This window comes from Schistosoma mansoni, chromosome W (assembly GCF_000237925.1).
Source record: "Schistosoma mansoni strain Puerto Rico chromosome W, complete genome".
NCBI lineage: Eukaryota > Metazoa > Platyhelminthes > Trematoda > Strigeidida > Schistosomatidae > Schistosoma > Schistosoma mansoni.
The window spans coordinates 50,960,181-50,981,906 of NC_031502.1; the positions used below are offsets into that span (position 1 = coordinate 50,960,181).

General features: G+C 39.4%; 1 protein-coding gene across 1 annotated transcript; it reads right to left on the reverse strand.

Annotated features, from left to right (window-relative positions):
- Positions 1–665: 665 nt before the first annotated feature.
- Positions 666–19,844, reverse strand: Smp_032500 (putative dna replication licensing factor MCM7; the record flags this gene model as incomplete). The annotated part of the gene is made up of 13 exons (XM_018790066.1): positions 19,676–19,844; positions 19,477–19,641; positions 19,269–19,438; positions 19,059–19,236; positions 15,592–15,747; positions 12,905–13,199; positions 11,856–12,146; positions 10,839–10,929; positions 9,111–9,326; positions 8,220–8,489; positions 3,423–3,578; positions 1,882–2,005; positions 666–749 (listed from the first exon to the last, which is right to left on the reverse strand). Exons 1-13 carry the CDS (start codon positions 19,793–19,795, stop codon positions 666–668), a joined length of 2,316 nt encoding a protein of 771 aa, XP_018655446.1. The 5' UTR covers positions 19,796–19,844.
- Positions 19,845–21,726: the final 1,882 nt, after the last annotated feature.

Genomic DNA, 21,726 nt, shown 5'->3' on the forward strand with positions numbered 1-21,726 from the left:
ATATGAAAGCGTAAATATATATATACATATACTTACAATTAATGGACCACTGGGTAATGAACAATGTCGTGTGTATCAGGTCCTTCTTAATGCAGATCGACCAAGTTGGAATGTGAGCGATAGCCTAGGTGACTGGACATTGCGTGCACTATGTTGAGATGTAAGGTAGTTTTCGGAGGTGGTTAACAGGATACCCTTGTACGCCTTGCTGACGAGTACCAAATAGAATAAAACCTAGGTTCAGGGTTTCCTATCGACTACCTCCAACCACCATTTGATGTATATAGGGAGTCGATAAATTATGGAGTCTGATGTACCAATGAAGACAGAACGACTAATGTGAAGACAACAAAACAACTGAACTAAACACACTGGGAAAACCAGGTTTGCATATTTTCTACTTCATCGAATAATACATTGTAAGTGTTGGTAACTTAAAAATACCGATAAACTTCTGAACCATTGGAAGCAAAGCTGAGTAAATCCCACATCAGTTTTTCACTGTACTGTCGTGAAAGAAAAATAGATTCTCAATTAATGAATGTGTAATAAAAAAATTATAAAACAGCATTATACAGAATATCAATAATACATTGAAATAACAGTACAAAAAGTTAACATGAAATCTTGATTTCTGATGCATTATTCATTGAAGTAATGCTCAGTTAGGCTACAGTAGTGATTCTTGTTCTTCCAATATTAACCTGCCAAACATTAAGATCTTCATATGCTTCAATGACTTCATTAAGCTGAAAAAAACAACATAGAAAATTTGATTACTATCACGAATATAACTCCAAATTGGAGACAGTTAAAGACGTATTAAGCTTTTCCTGAATTCTGACTAAACATCAATAACGTAAAAACAAACAAACGTTTAGAGAATGAATTTAGCATAAAGATTTCTTCTCAGTAGCTAACTGTACGACTCCTTATTTTTCTGCCTTGTGCATACATGAGTCGTTTGTGACAGAACAATAGATAAATATGTTATAATCAATTAGAGTTACAATAACAATATAAAAAACCTGACGATCGAAATGATGAAGATTCGTAGTCTAGGTTGATGCCTTTGGTTGAGTTACGTCCTGAGTTGGCTTGTTTATTTGTGTAGTTTTCATTATCGTTTTAGACACTACCATAAGCGCCTACTTAACATGGAAGTGAGCTGTTTGGTTAATTTACAAGTGTTAGGTGACTGCTCTGACGACCTTGTCTGTGAATAGTCATCTTAGACCGTTTTGGCAGTTTTATTTGAGTCTGCATTTGTGTCGAGCACTTAATTCTGTTGAATTTTGACCACTTGAATGGTTGACCTTTTCCGTATATACTGGTCAATACGGTCTATGTTGATATGCTTGTTGATCGCAGATTGACCTGAACGCTATGTTTCCAGAAACTCCTTCTGGCATTCTCTGAACTTCCACGATAAATAATTTAAATGTTTCGCATATCGAATCCATGTTTATGTTTGTCTGTGTGGATTAATATGATCAACAGTATATCATTTCGTTTAGATTATAGTTAGTGTTTCTGCATGTGCGAACTAAGCACAGATGATGTCTGGATTGACAATGAAAGTTTTACAACTAAATTATCCAGCTCAGAGAAAAAAACGCGATCAAAAATACTAGGAGTTTTTTCCAATAGTCCTAGAGACAGATCAATGAATCATAAGAATATTTCTTAAATACACAATTATGTAGAGTAGGCTTGATACACCGAAAGTAATTTGGTAACGAAGAAAATCGATTAATCAGTATATATGTACTGAGATAGTAACAATGTAGAGTGAATTTCCTAACCAAGAAGAGATACTAATTTTATTCACAAATTGCAACATATACTTTTCTATTATTTAAACTTGATAAATCAAACAACCTGAGCTGGTGTATATCCTTTAGTTGCACAACGTTCAGCGATATCAGCAATTCGTGCTGTCCCATCACCGGCAGCAGTTAACTCACGAATAATATGGTAAATTACATCTTTGTACGACTGAGGACTGGAAAAGCAAATAAAAAGAGAAAAAACTAATTACTGTGTTATTAATTTACTTTTTTTGGATAAGAAATTAAACTTTTCTGAAACGACACAGAATAACATTTGGCAAGAGTATAGTACAGTACAGTTCAACTCAAGGAACCAACTGACTGTTTAATCAGTGTAACCATATATAGCTTTTGATCTATTTCAATGTCGAATAAATTTTCATGTCATCATCTCAGACTTTTCATGCATCAATAATTCGCATCAGCTTTCATTTAGCTATAACATGAACAGCGAGTGGAAACACATATAGAATAATGAATGCTATGATCAAGTTATTGTACTAGTACTATGGAGTACAAATTCCAAGTTATGTTAAGAAAAAAACAATAAAGAGTTTCAATTCATTTATATTGGCTGTTTGAATCTTCCTACTGACGTTTAGGACTGAAATTGATCAGTCTTTTGTTGACATATGTGTATCTTGTGCGGATTGTCTCCATATTCCCGTCCACATAGGATGCACAAATATGTCAAAAAAATATTGATCAATTGTGTGGTCCTAAACATTAATGAGATGTAATTTATAAGAATATTCGTCAAGATTAGAACGAATAGTTTGACAAAAATTGAGCCCCAAGTATAGAGAAGTCATTATATGTGAAAATTATATTTGAAATAATCTCGGACAAGTTAGCTGGACAAAACGTTCATTCGCCGAGATTATTTCAAATATTATTTTCACATATAATGATCATTGGGATGGTTCATATTACCAATACGAATTAATTAAATTTAACCCCATTGCACAAGCCAGAAGCTATCTAGACTCAGTAGCTAAATGGATAACGCGATGACATTTGAAGCGAACGGTGCTGGGACCGAGTCCCGGAATGAACATCAGTTCTGGGGTGCGAGTGCATCCAACTTATGAGTCTCGAATAAGTCAAAACAAGCATCCCGGATTTCACTACTAACCACCATCCACCACGTATGATAAAGTTTCGCAGAAAATTATTTATGATGCGCAATAAAAAGCATATGTTTGAATATATATAATAGATCTCTTGCAAAAAAACCTATACGAGTACACTTGTTTTGAATAGGATACAAGAAATATATGTTATTTGGAGTTTTAGAAACTCACTTATCAAACTTATGGGTAACTAGATACAGGTGGAAGTGTTTGCATGGTCAACCTTTACAAACGATCCCTTAAGACAGAAATTAAGTATCATTATTGGAAATAGTATTTTCTCGGAGAAACATTATCATTTGCAAACTGTAGTGAAGATAACATTATTATTGATTACAGTCATAGGCAGAGAATCCAGCTACGTCATGGTTGCAAACAGACCAGAATAAGGAAGACACGTGTAAATTGATTACACCAAAAATCCCAAACATAATTGATACACATCAAAATAACTTACCGTCCTGAACGATTGGAATCTTCGTAGGATGTAATAATTGATGCACGGCTAGCTTCCATAAGACGCATAGCTTCATCTATATCGCCTTTACTAACCTCCGAAGCTGCGCGAAGTCGAGCACGGGCTGTAGACAGTCTCATTATAGCCAGAAGAGTTCTGTTAATAGTATATTAGAAAAAACACTTAACAATGATGTGCGAAGTACTACAGAAGACTAGTACGATTCTCGAATCTTTCTATGGCACAACTATGACAAAGCTAACGAGACAAAATTAAGTTACTAACCCATTAATTGATAATTTAAAGAAATTTAGGCATAACGAACATAGAACCTAATACCTAGATACTAAAACACACATTTTTATATGCACAAAAGCACTTTGCCTATTAAACTGCTAGAACAAAAATACTAACTTACATATATGGTGAATGATACTGAGACAAGTAAACATAACTTTTTACTTACAATAGCTATGGACAAGATACTCAATTAATTTTTACGTGAATGCTCGCTCGTAAACGCGCTTGAATATCAGCTGTGTTGTAAAGAATTTAGATAACAACCATCTGATTTTATTTGCAGAGGTTAGTGATGTCTTGTGATTCTTTGTATAGAAAATTTGTTATACTGACCATTAACAACAGGTTAATTCATATAAAATGCATTTTAACATCATCAATTAGCAGTTAGTTAGTTGAGAAAGTCAGTCAGCGACAACGTAGGACCAGGCACATATATGCATCGGTCCCAGTTGCCATACCTCGTTAGCACAACAAGATCAACACCCGATTCATAGAAGTAATTAATTTAGTGGTGGTAGTATATAAAGAAAGGTTGTATATAAAGATATAGTATAGGAAGGAAGAACGTTATGAAGCAATTTTAATCTCAAGGTTTAAAGGAATATAAAGAGTGTATACACCTACGCCATTGTGATCGATTCTGAGCCATGTCACACAGAGTCTCCAACCATTGGTTACGATAGTCACGCGGACCCCAACCAGGTAGTCTGCATCTACCAACATGGCTCAGACTACAAGTTAGTGACTTCAAGCACTGATGCCATGCTTTGGTTTGGCCGCCCCTAACTCTCTTCCAACCATCCCCTACACTAGTCAACATTGCGCGTCGTGGTAATCGGTGTTCAAGCATACGTAACACGTGGCCCAACCATCTCAGTCGATGAAGATTCATCACGTCATCAACTGATTTACCATCATTTCCTAATACCCTGTGTCTAACCTCACTATTACTTACTCGGTTATCCCACCAGACACGAGCAATATTTCTAAGACATCTGTGGTCGAATACTAGTAACCTACGAGTATCTTCTACTCTTAATGGCCATGTTTCACAGCCGTAAAGTAGAACAGAGCGAACTGCTGAGCAGTATACTCGTCCCTTAATTGATAGACGGATGTCTCGTCTTCGCCATAGGTGACGTAAGTTGGCAAAAGCCAAACGAGCTTTTTGAATCCGTGCTGAGATTTCGTCAGACACCAACCCATTAGGGCTGATCAGACTTCCAAGGTAAGTGAAGTTGTCCACGCGTTCGACTACTTCACTCCCTATCCTCAGTTCAGGTGTTGACGCAGGCCAGTCCTGGAGTAACAATTTACATTTGGATGGGGAGAAACGCATCCCAAACATCCTGGCATTATTACTGAGTTCCAACAGAAGACTCTGCATTTTGTCAGCGTCTTCACCAAACAGGACTATGTCATCTGCGTATTCTAAGTCGCTTAGTGTTCCCCCTGGTAGGAGATCAATTCCTGAAAATTCAGTCGAAGAGAGTGTTATTTCCAGCAACAGGTCTATAATGAAGTTAAACAAAAATGGGGGTAGTGGACAGCCTTGACGGACACCACTTGAGGTTGTAAAATCAGATGACAGTTCGCCATAAGCTCTCACTCGACTGGTAGTGTTCGAGTAAAGAGCATTCACAAGGTTTATGTACTTCTCAGGTACACCTTTCAATGACAGACACTGCCACAGATCCTCTCGGTCTACAGAGTCAAATGCTGCTTCTAAGTCAAGAAGAGCTATCATTGTCGGACGCCGATAAGCGTGTCTGTGCTCTAAAACTTGACGAATGGTGAATATGTGGTCGATACAGACACGATCAGTTTTGAAGTCAGCCTGATTTCCTCGTGTTTGCAGTTCACGAGTCTTAGTTAGGCGCCCGATAATTATTGAGGCTAGTATTTTAGATGCTATGTTAGTCAGACTGATCCCTCTATGGTTATCACAGGATGATTTTGGCCCCTTCTTATATATAGGGACAATCAGAGATTGTTACCAGTCAGATGGGATTACGTCCGTTTCCCAGATTTTAGCCAGAATATTAGTCAACCTAATCGCTAAAATTGGACCACCATATTTAAAGACCTCTGGAGCCAATCCATCTGGACCAGCTGCTCTTCCTCGTTTCAGATTACTTATAGCCTTTTGAACTTCAAGTAGAGTCGGGGGGCCTACTTCAATGTTCCATTCAGGTTTTCTGGGAATAGTGGGTAGTTGTGCAGTAGCTGAAGGCCAGCTAAACTGCTCCTTAAAGTGTTCCGCCCATCGTTCTAAACGTTTGGGTTGAGAGCAGATAAGGGTTCCATCTTTTTCCGAGATTGTCTCACTTACACTTGACTTATTAATTCCGGTTTCTTTTATTAGTCTGAATAGTTGCCTGGTGTTGCCTACAGCCGCTGCCTTTTCCATCTCTTTTGCTTTCGTTGCCCACCACTGCTCACGATCGTTCCTTAGGCTTTTAGTTAACCTAGATCTAATTTGTTTACGCTCTTCGTCGTGTTCAGAGCCTGATGGGATGAGTTTACGCGAATCCATCAGTGAAATAGACTTAGAAGAAATCCACTGGTTTTTTGGAGCCCTATGGTTTAAATAACTAATAGATGTTACTGCTGTTTCCACAGCTGTTCGTGTGTCTTTCCAAGCAGCATCTGGGTCAGTCTCGTTTACAGAACTGCCTAGATGTGAACTCAGTTGTTTCTGGAATTCGCATTTGGCTTTCTCGTCCTCCAGTTCAATCCTAATGGGTCTTCTTAGTGTACTTTTCCTGCGTCCATTGAGGCGCAGACAAATGCGCGCTCATATTAAAGCGTGATCAGAGTCTAAACAAGTATTCCAATACGAGCGACAATCTTCTATTGAGCCTCTCCAACGATGACTGATGACAATATGGTCTATTTGAGTCCATCGTTGGTTTGGTGCAGGTGGTCGTCATGTTAGACGATGTCTCTCCTTATGCTTAAAATTAGTGCTTGCTAAAAATAAACGATTGTCTGAGCATAGTTGCAACAGACGATCACCATTATCGGTTCGTTGAGCCGGAATACCAAAACACCCACCTAAATGTCTTTCTGTTTGATTTAAGCTGCCTACCTGGGCATTAAAGTCACCCACTACGACTACTATGTCTGAGCGCTTAGCTTTCTGAAGAAGCTCAGAGAGCTTTCTGTAAAAGTCATCTTTCACTTCATCATGGCTGCAGTCAGTGGGATCATAGGCAGAAACGACGAAAAGGCAACGACGTGTGTCCCTATCCTTCCGAGTTCTTACGGAGCCATTTAGCCGGACAGCACACAGGCGACTGTCAACGGGGATCCATTCTAGTAATGTCTGTTCTGCCCTTGTACTTAATGCTATGCCTACACCTGCAAGTCCACGAGAACTAGCCAACGGGTCGCCAGATACACGGAGGGTGTATTTCGTTGGTTGTCCATTTTGGCGAGGTGAGGTCAAGTGAATGACCACACTGGGATCCTGTATGCGTGTTTCGGAGACACAGCATACATCAATGGTACGAGATTCTAGGGTTTTAGCTAAGGAGGCCTGTTGACCGATTTGGCATAGGGTACGTACGTTGAAGACTCCAATGTGTAGTTTGGAGCGAGGTTTTAGTAGACCTGGGACAGCGTTTCGCGCACTAGAATCGTTGGCCATGGTGACGCTTGAGGAGGAAACCGAAAGAGGAAGTTTAGTGTTGAAAGTCAAGGTGGAAGGAATAGTAGGAATTGAAGAAGGAGATTGATTATGAATACAGTGGTCTTGAGTGCTGTTAGAGGTATGAGGGCAGTTATCGATTCCCGGTTGCCCACACCGTGGAAGGGTTCTTCTAGAGGTACCTGGAAAGGAAATTGGGTTAGAAGTGGTCTTAATGACCTGAGAGCGTGACCGCAGTGCCCAAGGGACAACTGCTTGAGGTCGGTCACACACGACCTTTTTGTGGGTAGTTTTTGTGTTGGCTCCGTTCTTCAAAGGACCTTACCGCCGGAGACGGATATCCGTGGGATAAGGCGAGGTGTGCATTTTTAGGGTCGACCTTTTCTAACCCCACCCCTCCTTATGGGAAGGCAGCATCGCTGTCATGCTGGTTGTCTGAAGGAAACACCTTACTGCTGTCACACCTCTGTACAGTCAGCAGTACGACTTCGCCTTCGGACCTTGGGTTTGCTGCTTTTAGTCTCACCGCTCTTCAAACGACCTGTCTGGCATGGTAGGACCTTGAGGAACGATTGTTCCAGCCAGTATAGCTCGATTGAATCATCACGATAGGCAAGCCCGACCACCACGTCAAGGTAGCAGCAACGGTTGGGGTTAGTTAAGAAAGCCACTTTACAGAACGATGAATAAGGAAATGTAGCAATTTAACTTCCGCGATATAACTAGAGATTTCTACTGTTTCTTGAAGTTAAATCACATGTAAGAACTGGAGAGAGAAAATGAATAAATTTTAAAAAAACTCGAGATGTCTAGTTTTACACAATAAGGTAAATAACACTTACCTTGCACTTGTATAAGTCATTTCTTTGTTTGCACGTGCTTCTTTCCTCATTTCTACATAAGCACCAACCAGATAATCGGCCAAATGAGCAGGAACGGCTGGGGCGGGTTGAGCTTTGGCAACAGCGATAAGACGACGGAGTTCAGGGAGCGATAGCAGTTGTTGATGATTCGTACTTGAAGTTGAATCAATCTGTGAGTCAGTCGCTGATGGAGCAGATCCATGCATGTGCACAAAAGTAATATGTTGTGCTAATCTAAGATCATGTTCCCTAAAATGAAAAAAGTGACCTGTTAAAACATTTAAATTACAAGATGAGCAAAACAAACTATGAAAATTCCACGATCTTCAGATATATACTAATAATAATCATATGCTAAACTAGTGGCTAGATTTAAGATGCAACTTTTGGAGTTGTGACCAGTAGAGTTCAATCATGTCGGATGAAATATTTATCTACCACAGGCAATGGATAAAGGTTGGGCAATATCGTGAAGTGATTGAAGTTAGGTTTGTACACTGTTGTCCTTTGCCCCTGTCAATTGTCACGTGACATAAACGCCAATCAAAATAATGACTCCCATGACTTTGTCCCTGTGCTAAGTCAATGACACGTCAACCAGCGCCAACAGCTTTTCATTAACTCTGAACCCTTATTGGTCCCCAACACGGTAGCTTCCACCATAAAAATGATTATGATCTTCAGAGGATTAGTAGAACACTGATACTGCACTGATGTACAAGCTAAAATAAGTCTAAATCGAATTCAGTATATTAAAATAGAATAACATCACTTAATTTGTTGCTCTAATGAGTTTTAGGATAAGATTCTACAGTTATTTTGTACCACAATTATAAAATAACAAAATGGACAGGAATAAAATGTACTTACCGGTCAGGTTTATCTTGAATCAACCACAGTAAATCAAAACGAGAAAGCAAGGCTGCAGGCAGATCTACATTTTGTTCTACACTTTTATCAGGATTATAACGTCCATAAGCTGGATTAGCTGCAGCAAGGATTGCAACTCGTGCATTCAGTGTTGTGAGTATACCAGCTTTAGCTATGCTGATGGTTTGCTGTTCCATTACTTCATGTATGGCTGTGCTGCAATATTCATTACAAATAAGACCGAATATTAAATTAACTTCCAAAATATTAAAGCAAATCAGTAGAAACATAAATATTTTAAATTCATTTTAGTATTGTTCGTTTGAATCTTCCAATCGATGTGTTAGGACTGCAACTGGTCAGTCTCTTATGGGCGATATGTGCATACTGTGCGTATTGCCTCGATATATCCACCTTTGCTTACCATAAATATTTTAGTTTATAGGGTAGATATAAATGAATTGCGAGGCTACTAGTTTCACACAATGAAGATGGTTAGTTTAATCTAACTGCCTGATAAATTGTAAGATGAACTACCAAATACTGCAATCGCACAAATAATAAAATTACCCTGTTGTCTATGTTGAAATAAATGTAGTGGATTAGTAACTATAAATCGAATACCTAGGACCACTAAAGCACTTTTATTAAGTGATATGTAAGATCGAAATTGTCAGATAACACTACACATTCTCATTAGTGGGAAAAAGCTTTACTATAAACCGTTAGTTTACTTGTTACGTCAGATGAATAAAATAATGAAGAGTATTATTAACGGTCGTCAAGTTGATTGGTGCAAAGCTTTATCAACTTGGTTCAGATATTTGATATTGAGCAAATGTCTAACATATAAACTGATAAGTGGTCGCCCAGTGAAGTAACATGGTGATACTAAATTATTACTGCTCAACAGACGCTGGCTATTTATTGGTTGCTTTTCAGCCAATAAACAATTGGAGAATACACATATATTTCTATTCTTAATTCGATTTTAATGTGCCTAGCCAGAAAGAGCCCCTGAGAAAACTACCTGCTTCAGTTTGGGCACCTGAGAAACCTACACACAAATTTGATGACTACTTTGTATGCCGGATATATATTTTGATGCCTCCTAGAACCAATATACGTGTTCAAATGAATAAACAAACAGTCAAAGAGAATTTGATCGGTAAGAAGATAGTCATGATGTTGGAGAACCCGTGCAATGATAAGAACTGAACATTTTGGTTTGTGGCCTAAAAATGGAGGCGACAAGACAAATATGCAGTACCTTGCTAGTGAGAGTTTTGCTGCATTATGGTTTTTTTCTTTTCAGTAACTTTTCTTTTATGGTTTGATTACGTAACCACTATTATTTATGTTTTTCTCTTTGTTGAACTGTACGCAAGGAGTGTCAACTTGTATTAGTTATTACCGCATCAGTTCTGGGCCATATTTTGTTTGTGAAACGATTTTTATACAAGCTGTTCAAAAATTTTATGGATTACCTGTACAACAGAATAAACAGCCCAGCTATGGATTTATGGAACATGTGCTATTCTTTTATCAACTACGTTATAGTAGGGACAAAGTAAACTACTGAGACTACAATAAGTCATTTGTCTGCATCTGAATCAAAGAAACATTACATAACATTCTTGACCAGAAATTGACTTGTTCTATCTAAACAATATAAGTGTAACTCAGTACCCGTTACAGAATATGAGGCAGGAAACTATTAGTACTCACCGATCGAATTCCGTCATTTTATCGAATTCGTCAATGCAACATACTCCTTGGTCCGCTAATACCAAAGCTCCTCCTTCTAAAGTCATTTCACCTGGAAAATGGGGGGATTACAGAATAGGGAATCAATCATCACAAAAAGAGATGAAACCTTAAGATAGCAGTATCCGTAAAGAAAACAGGAAGCAAAAAAGGACAAAAATCCCTAGATATGATTGTCGAATTACTTATCATAGACTAATTATTAGTTAAGTGACTGAAGTAGCGAATACCGTGCTAACAATAGATAAATGAGGAAATAGATTACGGATCAGGCAATTATTTGGCACTTCGACTTTTGTTATTAGGATATAGAATATCTACGACTGGCACAAACAATCTCATGTACGACCTGCTGTTTCAAAGACTGCGGATCAGCATAAACGAAATAACGGATTCGGTAGTTTCCAGTATGTGGTAAGATTTAAGGATTTAATCAAAGGTCGGTATGGATTTTACGGTTAATTAGAATACACTCGAACTATATTTGCAATACTAATGTACAGAATGTTAATCTCCTGTCTAAATTAATGTACTGTTGCAGTGACATAGCTTTGGATACACTCTAGTTAATGAATAGTCAACCGCTTGTATTGAAGTTGGGTGAGATATATATACAGTAACAGAGTAGGTGTATGATTTTGCACTGATAGACAATGGTATTCCCATAATGCTTTTTAAAATGTTAGGATATTCTTACCGACGATTTTTCCGGCCCATAACAGAAATTAGCTGTCTAGTCATTTTAACTGTTGGAGGTTTTTAGTGAGCCAATGTGAAGTATATCTGAAAAGTTATTCTAATGAAGAATTGTCATTGCATTATTCATGAAGTGATTAAATTGAAGTGAATACAAATCAAAGGTAGAAAATTGTACTAATAAAGATATAAACAGGAATTAATCAGCTGTTTCAGGATTGAGTAACACGGGATTTATAAGCTACGGAAGGAAACAACTCACAAACATATAAAATAAATTACCTGTTAGTGGATCTTTCATGACTGAAGCTGTTAAACCTACTCCAGAACTACCTCGACCAGTCGTATACTGTGATCTAGGGCTAAGGCGATCAACAAATCCCAGTAGTTGAGACTTAGCAACTCCTGGGTCACCCATTAAACAAATGTTTAAATTCCCTCTAATTCGAAGTCCTTCTTTAGGAGCTAACTCCACACCACCAACCAGCAATAGAAGTAAAGCCTTCTTGACATCTTCGTGGCCATAAATTTCAGGAGCTAGGGATTGAGCCATTAGTGAGTAAAATTCCAGATCTGTAAAAAAACCCAATTCAATTAAAATATAGTATCGAGTATAAGGATTATTTGTAGGAATTCAGATATCAAATAGGCAGTGCCGAAATTGTAGGACTCTTTATTTATTTATTTGAACACATAAATATTGGTATAGAGGGGCACCGAATACATATGCGCCACAAAAGTCACTTGATTTGTGTGAGTGCTGGGATACTACCCGGGTGCCCAAGCCGAAGCAGATGGTTTTCTGAGGGGGTCACATCCGGAGCCTTTGACCTAAAGGTCTCACCCACAAAGCAGTGGAGTAACTTTAGGAGTTCAAGCCCCATGGTAGCCGGTGACCAACAATAGGTTCATACACCATTTATTCCTTCAGAATCCTGGAGCCCATGTGCACCATTGGTTTGGAATCAGGGTTTTCTAACTCCCCTAGGTGGATCCTTCGTATCCACCAACCCGGTTAAAGCGCCGGACATTCGCTTTTTGTCCTCTCAATTTCGTAAACAACAGTAATGTCGCTAGAAGGCAGTGAGGACTTTCCTGGCAGTAGCTGTATACGCGTGACCATATGAGAACATCTCGAGAGAGCGAACCCTCCCCACCCTCAGACATACCAGAGCATTTGGTGGCCCGAGTATTTAGCTATTGGTTTGCGAGACACTTGATATACGAATTATTCAGTGGAAAACTATGCTAAAAGCATATCCCGATGACAAACAAAGTGAAAGACTTGTCACCTATAACCTAAGACATCAGAGGAAATAATCGTAACTAACCACGTAAGCGTTCTATTTCCTCTTCACTCGGTTCGTTGGCATCCGTAACATCATCTGTCTTACTCAATAGTTGTACACTGTGAGCTTCCAAATAGGTATCAGTTAGTAAACCACCAGAGACAGTATTCAACGATACAGAAGCTTGATTTGTTCGACCGCTACCAGAAAAGCTTGCTCCGCGTACACTTGGCAGAAAAACACCTGTAACAAGAATATGATCTCCAGGTTGAGCTGCCCGAGTGTTTTCACCTCGAAGATAAATGGTCAGTGCACGAGGAATATGACCAACAGGCACCTGCAATTTGATTTAAAAAACAATATCGACTTTGAATTGATAAGAGAAACAACTGCACAAGAGCACCGTTTTGAACAATCAAGTAGCTAAATAACTAAAATATAGTTCACAATATCTGAACAAACAAGCAGAGACAATCCTTCTACCAACCTTTCTTGAACATATTCCTAGAGCGTTTCCTTCAATAAAAATCACATGATTTTAATAATACTACTGTGGTGGATGGTACTTACAAGATCGCAGTGGAGTGTCGCATAGGAGTTGCAACAGTCGACAGCCAAAGACAAGAGTTTCAGGAATCTAAAATCATGACGAGTTAGGAAAACTTGTGAGACCGGAAGAGAAACTACAGAAGACAATCTACAACCAGCTTGTGTTATGGAACACACAACAGATCCAAATGGACGATTAAAGACTAAGTGTATATATTCCATAAACAATCTGTGTTCCCTTTAAATTAATACATATCCCATCTGGGCTTGGCTTGCTTGTACATTACGATACGAAATAGTTTAAACAACGGCTTTACCAATATTCCATTCAGTTAGATATGTTCCACCATTAATGAGTGAGTATAACAGAAATTACAATCCGTTCGTCAATGTTTATTCTGAGATGTCTGAAAATATGATTATTTTTCCCATTCCCATAACTTAAAAGTTGATCATTGACCTATGTTTTCCAGAGAAATATAATACGTTTTTCTATATATTTGTTTCAAAGCTCAATAGTAATCAAAGTCCTCGAGGAAATACGTTGAAAATTGTGATGAAGTCTCCTTTATCATAGTTTAGACGAAACTTCTGGCATTTACTGGCTTACTAGTAGCTACATAAACTAGCTAGATCTTTGATTTTTCGTCCTAGATTCATTTTCTAAGTTCATTACTGGTTTTACGGAGAACTGAAGAATATGCTTCATTGACTGTCTAGCTTACTCCTCCTCAGATAACCTTGGATATCGCATCTTTCAAACGAGGTTCAAAAGATTTTTCGGTTCCCAGTTTTTGGGTCTGAATGTGGATATGTGCTACTGAGGAAGAGCTATTTATTATCTGACCTCTTTTACTGGTAGCCGATGTGCTTATCGTTGACCCAATGTTAGAGTTTCATGTCAAATGGTCTCTTACAAAAAAACTGGTAGTCTCTAGAAACCAAAAGTTGTTTGAATACACTTCTCTACAAAGTAGGCTGAGACACTGAAGGACTCATGTATCTAATTAAGCCTACAAGGACGTTAAGATTACCAACCAGTATTGTTTGAACCTTGACGTTTATGGAAACCGGAAATCTAATGACAGAATCTATTCCTTGTCTCAACTGAGGAACAGTAGGTGGGACAGAAGAAATTCCAAATGGGCAGTGGTATCTTTTTGGTTTCTTGCAATTATATTTAATCGTACAGTGAATAAGCGGTCATTGACGGAAACCCAGTTTATGAGTAAATGTCCAGCTTTCAAACATCTGAGATCAAGAAGTCACTAATGAGTCTCTATGAAAGGAGAAGATGAACCATTCCGGTCACCCGTACTGACTAGATGAAGTCAGGTGACCGACAAGGGATTCGAATCTTAAGTGGTATAGGGTGTGTTCTTATTTCAGTCAGACAGTCACAACGTAGAACTTCGTACGTACGTACATCAGTTCGAGTTGCCATACCACTTTAGCACAGAGATGCAGTTGTCGATTCAAATTCCATAGTGGTAGAAGTAGTAAGAGTATAAGCACTAATGTGAAAGATTAGGGTTTGAAGATTTTATTGAATGAGTATAGTCCAGTGAAATAAATGTGGAAATAGAAAAAGGATAGAGACATGAAAAATTCATAAGATTAGAATTTGGCAGTTGAATTGGTTGTTGGTTGAATTAAAACAGCGAAAATCCAACATAAAGTTTGGGGCGTGGTGTCAAGAGACCAAGAATGGCATTTCGTAAACTTATGTTGTCAGCAGTGGTTGAACATGATGGAGGTGAGAGTGATTGGTATTTGCCAGATGCCAAAATCGTGGGAGATAACTACAAAGGAACCAGTAGTGATAGTTACGTTACATTTTCCAACATCTAGGTAGCTGACTGTTTGGGGTACGCAGAACGGTCAAGTTTAAATTATTATATATAATACGTGAAATGCTTATTGAAATCACTAATTTCGAAGTCGAATACATGCTCATGTACTCGACCGTTAGGTACGTGAACATGAAGGCTATGAATATTATTCATATTATATGAGACACTAGTTGTAATAAACACGATTCTTCAAAAACTGTTAGACTACGCCTTTGCAACAATAAAATAAAACGAAACCAGTATGCTCCCATGAAATCTAAGCATCTCCTTGGGGTGTATTAAAAATATCCAACTGAGAAGTGGATTTTCCCAGAAAAAAACACTTACTTGATCAGATAATTCCTGGATACGAATCTCTTGGAATTTAAGGAACTTGGATCCTCGTGTCTGCATATGTAGTCGACCACCACCACCCGGTCCGGCATTCTTACACGCAGCGGTACCACAAACAGTAAGTGGCATGAACGTTGGGTTATTTATTTCCTGTAAATAAAAAGTCAGCAGTGTATCAATTCACATTATAGACAACAGAAAGATTAGTCAGTTGTAACCGACATCGAGCCTGGCACAAGTGCTCATGAGCCCAAGTTGCCAAACTACATCGAAACAACCAGATGAAATAAACAAAATGGATTATAAAGGAGTTAAAACGTGGTAACGATGAAAGTCGGTTAATAAATGTTGAGATTAAGGTACAAAGATACAGAATAGTCAGTCACAACGCAGAACCTGTACGTATGTACATCGGTTCAAGTTGTCATACCCCATTAGCAAACCGAGATGTTTTCAGGTCGAATCCCAGAATAGTAGAGATAGTAACAGTATCAGTGATAATGGAAGAGATTAGGCATCCAAAACACTACTCAAAAAGAAAAAATAAATTAGCGAAACGAAAATAAAAGTCATAAGGAATTCAGAACCTCAGAATTCGGGGGAACACAAAGAATGGATGCACGTGCTTCATTGCAAACAATTTTGAGCCATGTCATTCAAAGTCTCTAACCACCAGTTACGATAATCACGCTGACCCCAACCAGGCAGTCTGTACCTATTAGTACGGTTAAGTCCAATTGTCAGTGACTTCATGGACTGGTCCCATGCTTTGGTTTGGCCACCCCTACCTTTCAGCCTGCTCCTGCACCGGAAAACACCGCCTGTCGAAGTAGGTGGTGGATGGGAATATTTAAAACATGTCTCAGATTTACTGCCTCTCCAATCGATTTTACATCTTTACCTAATACTCTATTCCTAATCTAAGTATTGCCTACTCCGTGGTCCAAAAATATACGAGCAATACTTCGTAGACTTATGATCGAATATCAGTAACCTATGAATATCCCCTACTTTTAATGCCCATGCTTTATATCCGTAGAATAAAACACAGTGAACTGTTGCACAGTAAACTCACCCTTTGGTTGACAGACGGACACTGCCACGCCACAAGTGACACAAGCTGGTGAAAGCCAATCGAGCCTTTTGAATCAGTGTCGAGATTTCGTCAGGCACCAGACCATCAGTACTGATGAGACTCCTAATACAAGTAAAGTGGTCGATGAGTTTAACTACTTCACTCTCTATCGTTAATTCAGGCAATGATCTAAATCAATCCTGAAGTAACATTTACATTTGAAGGGAGAGAGCCTCATCCAAACATGCCTGCATTGTTCCTTACGGTGGTCAAGAGACTCTGAGTTTTGTCACTAAACAGAATTATATTATCTGCATATTCTGAGTCAACAAGGGAATCCCCTGGTAGGTCAACTCCTGAAAAGTCAGACAATGAAAGTATTATCTCTAAAAGCATGTCTATGTCAGAGCTAGGTAAAAATGAAGGAGGACAACCGTAATGAGCACCACTTGAAGTAACCAATTACGACGACAGTTCGCCATAAGCTCTGATTCGACCAGAAGTGTTCGAGTAGAGAGCCTGCTTAAGGTTAATGTACTTATTTGGCACGCCTTACAAGACACTAACACAGAACCTCATGATCAAGAGTTCATTGCTGCCTTAAGGTCAAAGAATACGACTATAATATGACGTTGAGAAGTGTGTCTATGTCCCAGAATCTGCCGAGGGGTGAATATTTGGCCTATACATCCACGTTCAGGTCTGAAACCAGCCTGGTTTTTTCGCGTTCGCTCTTATCGAGCTCTAGTTAGACGCCAAAATGTTACTGAGACTAATAGTTTAGATACTATGTTGGTAAAACTGATCTCCGTGATCATCATAAGGGGATTTCTGTCCTTTCTTATACACTGGGACGAACAGTGATCGAGACCAGTCAGATGGGATTACGTTCAGTTCCCAGATTTTAGCTAAGGTTTCAATTAATCTGACTGCCAAAGCTGGACCGCCATCCTTTAACTTCCCAGGGGTTAGTCCATCAGCCCCTGCTGCTCTCCCTCGCTTCAGATCACTTATAGCCTTTTCGACATTACTGAAAGTTAGAGGACTTGCATCAGTTTGCTATCCAAGTTGCTTGGAGATAGTGGGTAACTGAACCGTGGCTTAAGGTTAGTTGAACTATTCCCTAAGGTGTTCTCCCCATCAGTTTAATCTCCTGGATTGAAAGTGAATAATGGTCTCATCTTTTTCCGAAATAGTTTCACTAACAAGAGCATGGTCCAAATCCAAACATGCGCTTCAGGGTGAGCGGCAGTTCTCAATCAAGTCCCTTCTATGATGGCTAATGTCATTGTGACCTACTTGAGTTCATCGATGAGTTGATTGTGGAGGTCGCCAAATCAGACGATGGTTCTCTTTATGTTTTAATTTTGTGTTTACCAGAAAGACAGTTATTTGAGCACAGTTGCAACTGACAGTCATCATTAGCCGTTCGCTGAGCTGCAACACTGTAAGATCAGCCTGTCTTTTGATTTGGTTTAGTTTACCTACTTGAGCACTGAAATTACCTGCTACCATCACTAAATTGGATAGATTCTTATAAAATTAATTTTTAACTTCATCCCAACTGCAGCTAGTGCGAACATAGGCAGAGATAACGAAAAGGTAGTGGCGTTTGTCCACATCTTTCCGAGTTCTTACTGTCCCGTTTAGTTGGACAGAGCACAAGTGATTGTCTATTGGAGTCCAGCTTAACAGAGCCTGTTCCGCTCTCGAAATTAATGCTTCACTTACACCGGGAAGGACATGAGAAGTAGCATTTGGGCCTCCAGATACACGAAGGGTAAATCGCGCAGGTTCCTTAGACTGACAAAGTAAGGTCAGGTGAGTGACCACATCTGGATCCCGTGTGTGTGTTTCGAAGACGCAGCATATATCGATTGCGCGAGATTCTAGAGTCCTAGCTATCCTATCTGACACAAGGTTTGAACATTAAAAGCCCCAACAAGTAGTGTAGAGAGTGGTTTCAATGAACCAGGAATAACATTTCAATAATAATGATAAAATTTTTGGGTGACAACCACCTTATGATACTATTTCAGATAAGAATGAAGCCACTGTTTCAGTTGTCTAAATGACCCATCCCAACCATTATCCGTCAACCTCCGACAATCAAGTTGGCAATGTATCCAGCTTTGAGTGAATTTTCTGACTAATAGACATATTTGTACTTTACTATAGAGGATGTACTTGCATAATGCGCTACAGTAGTTCGTGGTTGTTCATGGATTAATCTTGACATTAAACGAAAGCACTAAAGGGGTCATCTTCAGCTGTACTTATCAAATCTGTCCAAAGACATTACAGAAAGCTGTTAGAATGACAGAAATTAAAACACCAGTAGTAACAAAAACCCATGTGGTGCCGAAAGAACATTTCAGCATCTTACCTGATATGTTTCAGCACCACAACGATCACAAGTGTATGTCGCTGTTGTTATGAGAGGTTTGACTTCGGTTGCGCGTGTAACAACTCCACGAACCTGAATAAGATGTCCGATGCTGGAAGCCAATACATTCCGAACACACAACGGCTTTGCATCTGACCTACCGCAGAAATAAACCTCACTGGAAGGTAATCCATATTTGATTTAACTTACAAACGTCGTAGAAGCTCAGGCGGGAACCTGGAACGAACTTCCGCCATATTCACAGGTTCAGGGTCGCGGGATACAGCACGTGGGGCTGTCTCTGCATCCGCAGCCCTGATTCTCTGTTCCATTCTGATCCTATGGTCGATAAATATGTCCAGAACATCTTGGGGAACAAGCTACAACCAAGAAGTTAAATACTATTCACGTAACATACCTCAACTGTCCGAAAATCGGGTAGTAAGTCGTCAATAACTTCAGCAAATATCTTTGTGTAGCGAACAGCGTTGCATTCTATCGCGTTAGCTAAGTCGCTGGAGTGTTCAGCCACATCGTCTATAGAAACATACAGCACCGATTGTTCACGATTTGCAATGCGAGTCTTTCAAATAGTGAAAATAAAGCGTAGAACATACCAGCTGTTCACTATAAACAAAGTGCTTATTCCCACAACTATCCATCTTGCTATAAAAACGCAGGAACTGGTCACAAGCTTTCTTGTCTTCATCATAATTCCTTACAGTAGACAAGGCCATAACGAGCTTTCAACTTATATTTCGCTCTTGTTACAGCTAAAAGTTATTCAGTGCAAACAAAGCATACACAAATAAAAACAAAACTCTGAGAACTGTATGGATTCGTGATATCGAAAGTTGTGTGTCAAACTTCGAATACGTAAGTCCATTTTTAACTTGACATGGAACAGAAAGGCTCAACGATACTCTTGATTGCCATGTTCGTATAGTCTGTGATTATATGGTTCGAATGGTTGTGGACGGAATAGAAGAAGCTTTCGCTTAACGGGCTTCCGTATCTAGTATCAGTGGATCACCAATACCTCCAGGCAAGAACCTAGGTATATCAACGATAATACAGGGAAAAAAGAAATTGGTAAATCATAATAAGATGTTATCCTTAGTCCTTAAGAATAGGTCAAGTTTCCTCTTAAAGGACTCCCGGGAAGTCACTTGGACTAGCTCAGTCGGCAGCGAATTCTAACATTCGACAACTCTTACGGAGTAGAAGTTGTGACTACAGTCCGTTCTGCTATGTTGGGTCTCCAGTTCCTGGGTGTTACCCCTTAGGTTAGTATTGTGACTAAGCTTAAGTAGATGTTTAAGGGGATGACCAGAAGCGTTAAGCATACTGTGAGTCGTTAGAAGGTCACCTCTAAGACGCCTATCCTCTAACAGGTAAAGGTTAAGTGATTGGAGGCGCTCTTAATAAGGTTTTAATTTGAGTCCCCTGAGAGAAAGTGAAGTTAACCCTGACCTTAAAATGTCGGTTTTCTAGATATGAAGCGAGCCAGTCAATCAGAGGGTTTGATACCCAATCATCTAAGCTTATTGATAAGACATATATGGTTGACCCTATCAAAAGCTTTTGAGAAATCAAGGTAAACAACGTCCACTTCCCCTTACGATCAGGGATGATTGTCCATCTGTCCACCACAGTCAGCAGGTTAGTTATACAAGAGTGACCCTTCCTGAAACCATGCTGTTGGGGTGAGAACTTTGGAGATAATAGGTATTCGTGCATACCATCGCACATTAGGGACTCCATAATTTGAGAAAGTATGTAGAGAAGGGCCACCGGATATCTTAGCCCAATTTTTTGACAAAACTGAGGAGGCCAGAATTGAGAGGTCGTCGACTAGGAATTCTTCATTTGTGAATACCCAGTCTAGGCGCGACGGTGTCTGACTATTTCTCCAACGAGTTGCCAACTTCACATTTTCGAATAATCCCAGATCATAAATGATGTTGAAGAACCGAACTTCAGTACAGTTGTCACCTCCAACGTACATGTGTTCCGCGAAGTTGATTCTAGGAAGATTGAAGTCCCCTAGAATCAGGATATAAGAGAATCCGAGACGCGTAGAGCTAGTTAATCCTTCTAGCAAACGATTGTCGTACTCGATGTCAGCAGTGGGCTTCCTGTAGATGACCCCAACTGGACACCTTGAGATGGTAGACAATCTTACTGAGCACCATACTGATTCATCAAGATAGAGAAACTCTTGGTTGTGAAGTTGGTTCACCTCCAGGCATGATCGTATGTATACTGCTACCCCAGCCCCCATTCCAGTTTTCCTATCGTTTCGAAACAAAGACATCCCAGGTACTGCTAGCTCCTGGTCCGTAAACTGAGAAGATATCCAAGCTTCGGATATTCCTATCAGATGAGCATCATTAGCGATGTTAAGTTCACGTAGCTCATCTATTTTACTTGGCAAACTCTCAGTGTTCATGTATAAGCAGTTTATGCTTTCAATTTGGAACGCGTGAGCTTCTTCTTGTGTATCTATATGAGCCATAAGTGAGTGGACAGGTAGCCTACCTATACAAGGTTTTCGGAGTTGGTAGGCCCTGTCCTTTACACGTTTTTTTATGGTCAAGGCAGTCCACAAGTGGTATTGTCAGCTCCAGCTTGCGTTCGTGCTTGATCCTGTTGTCGTGTGGCCTAT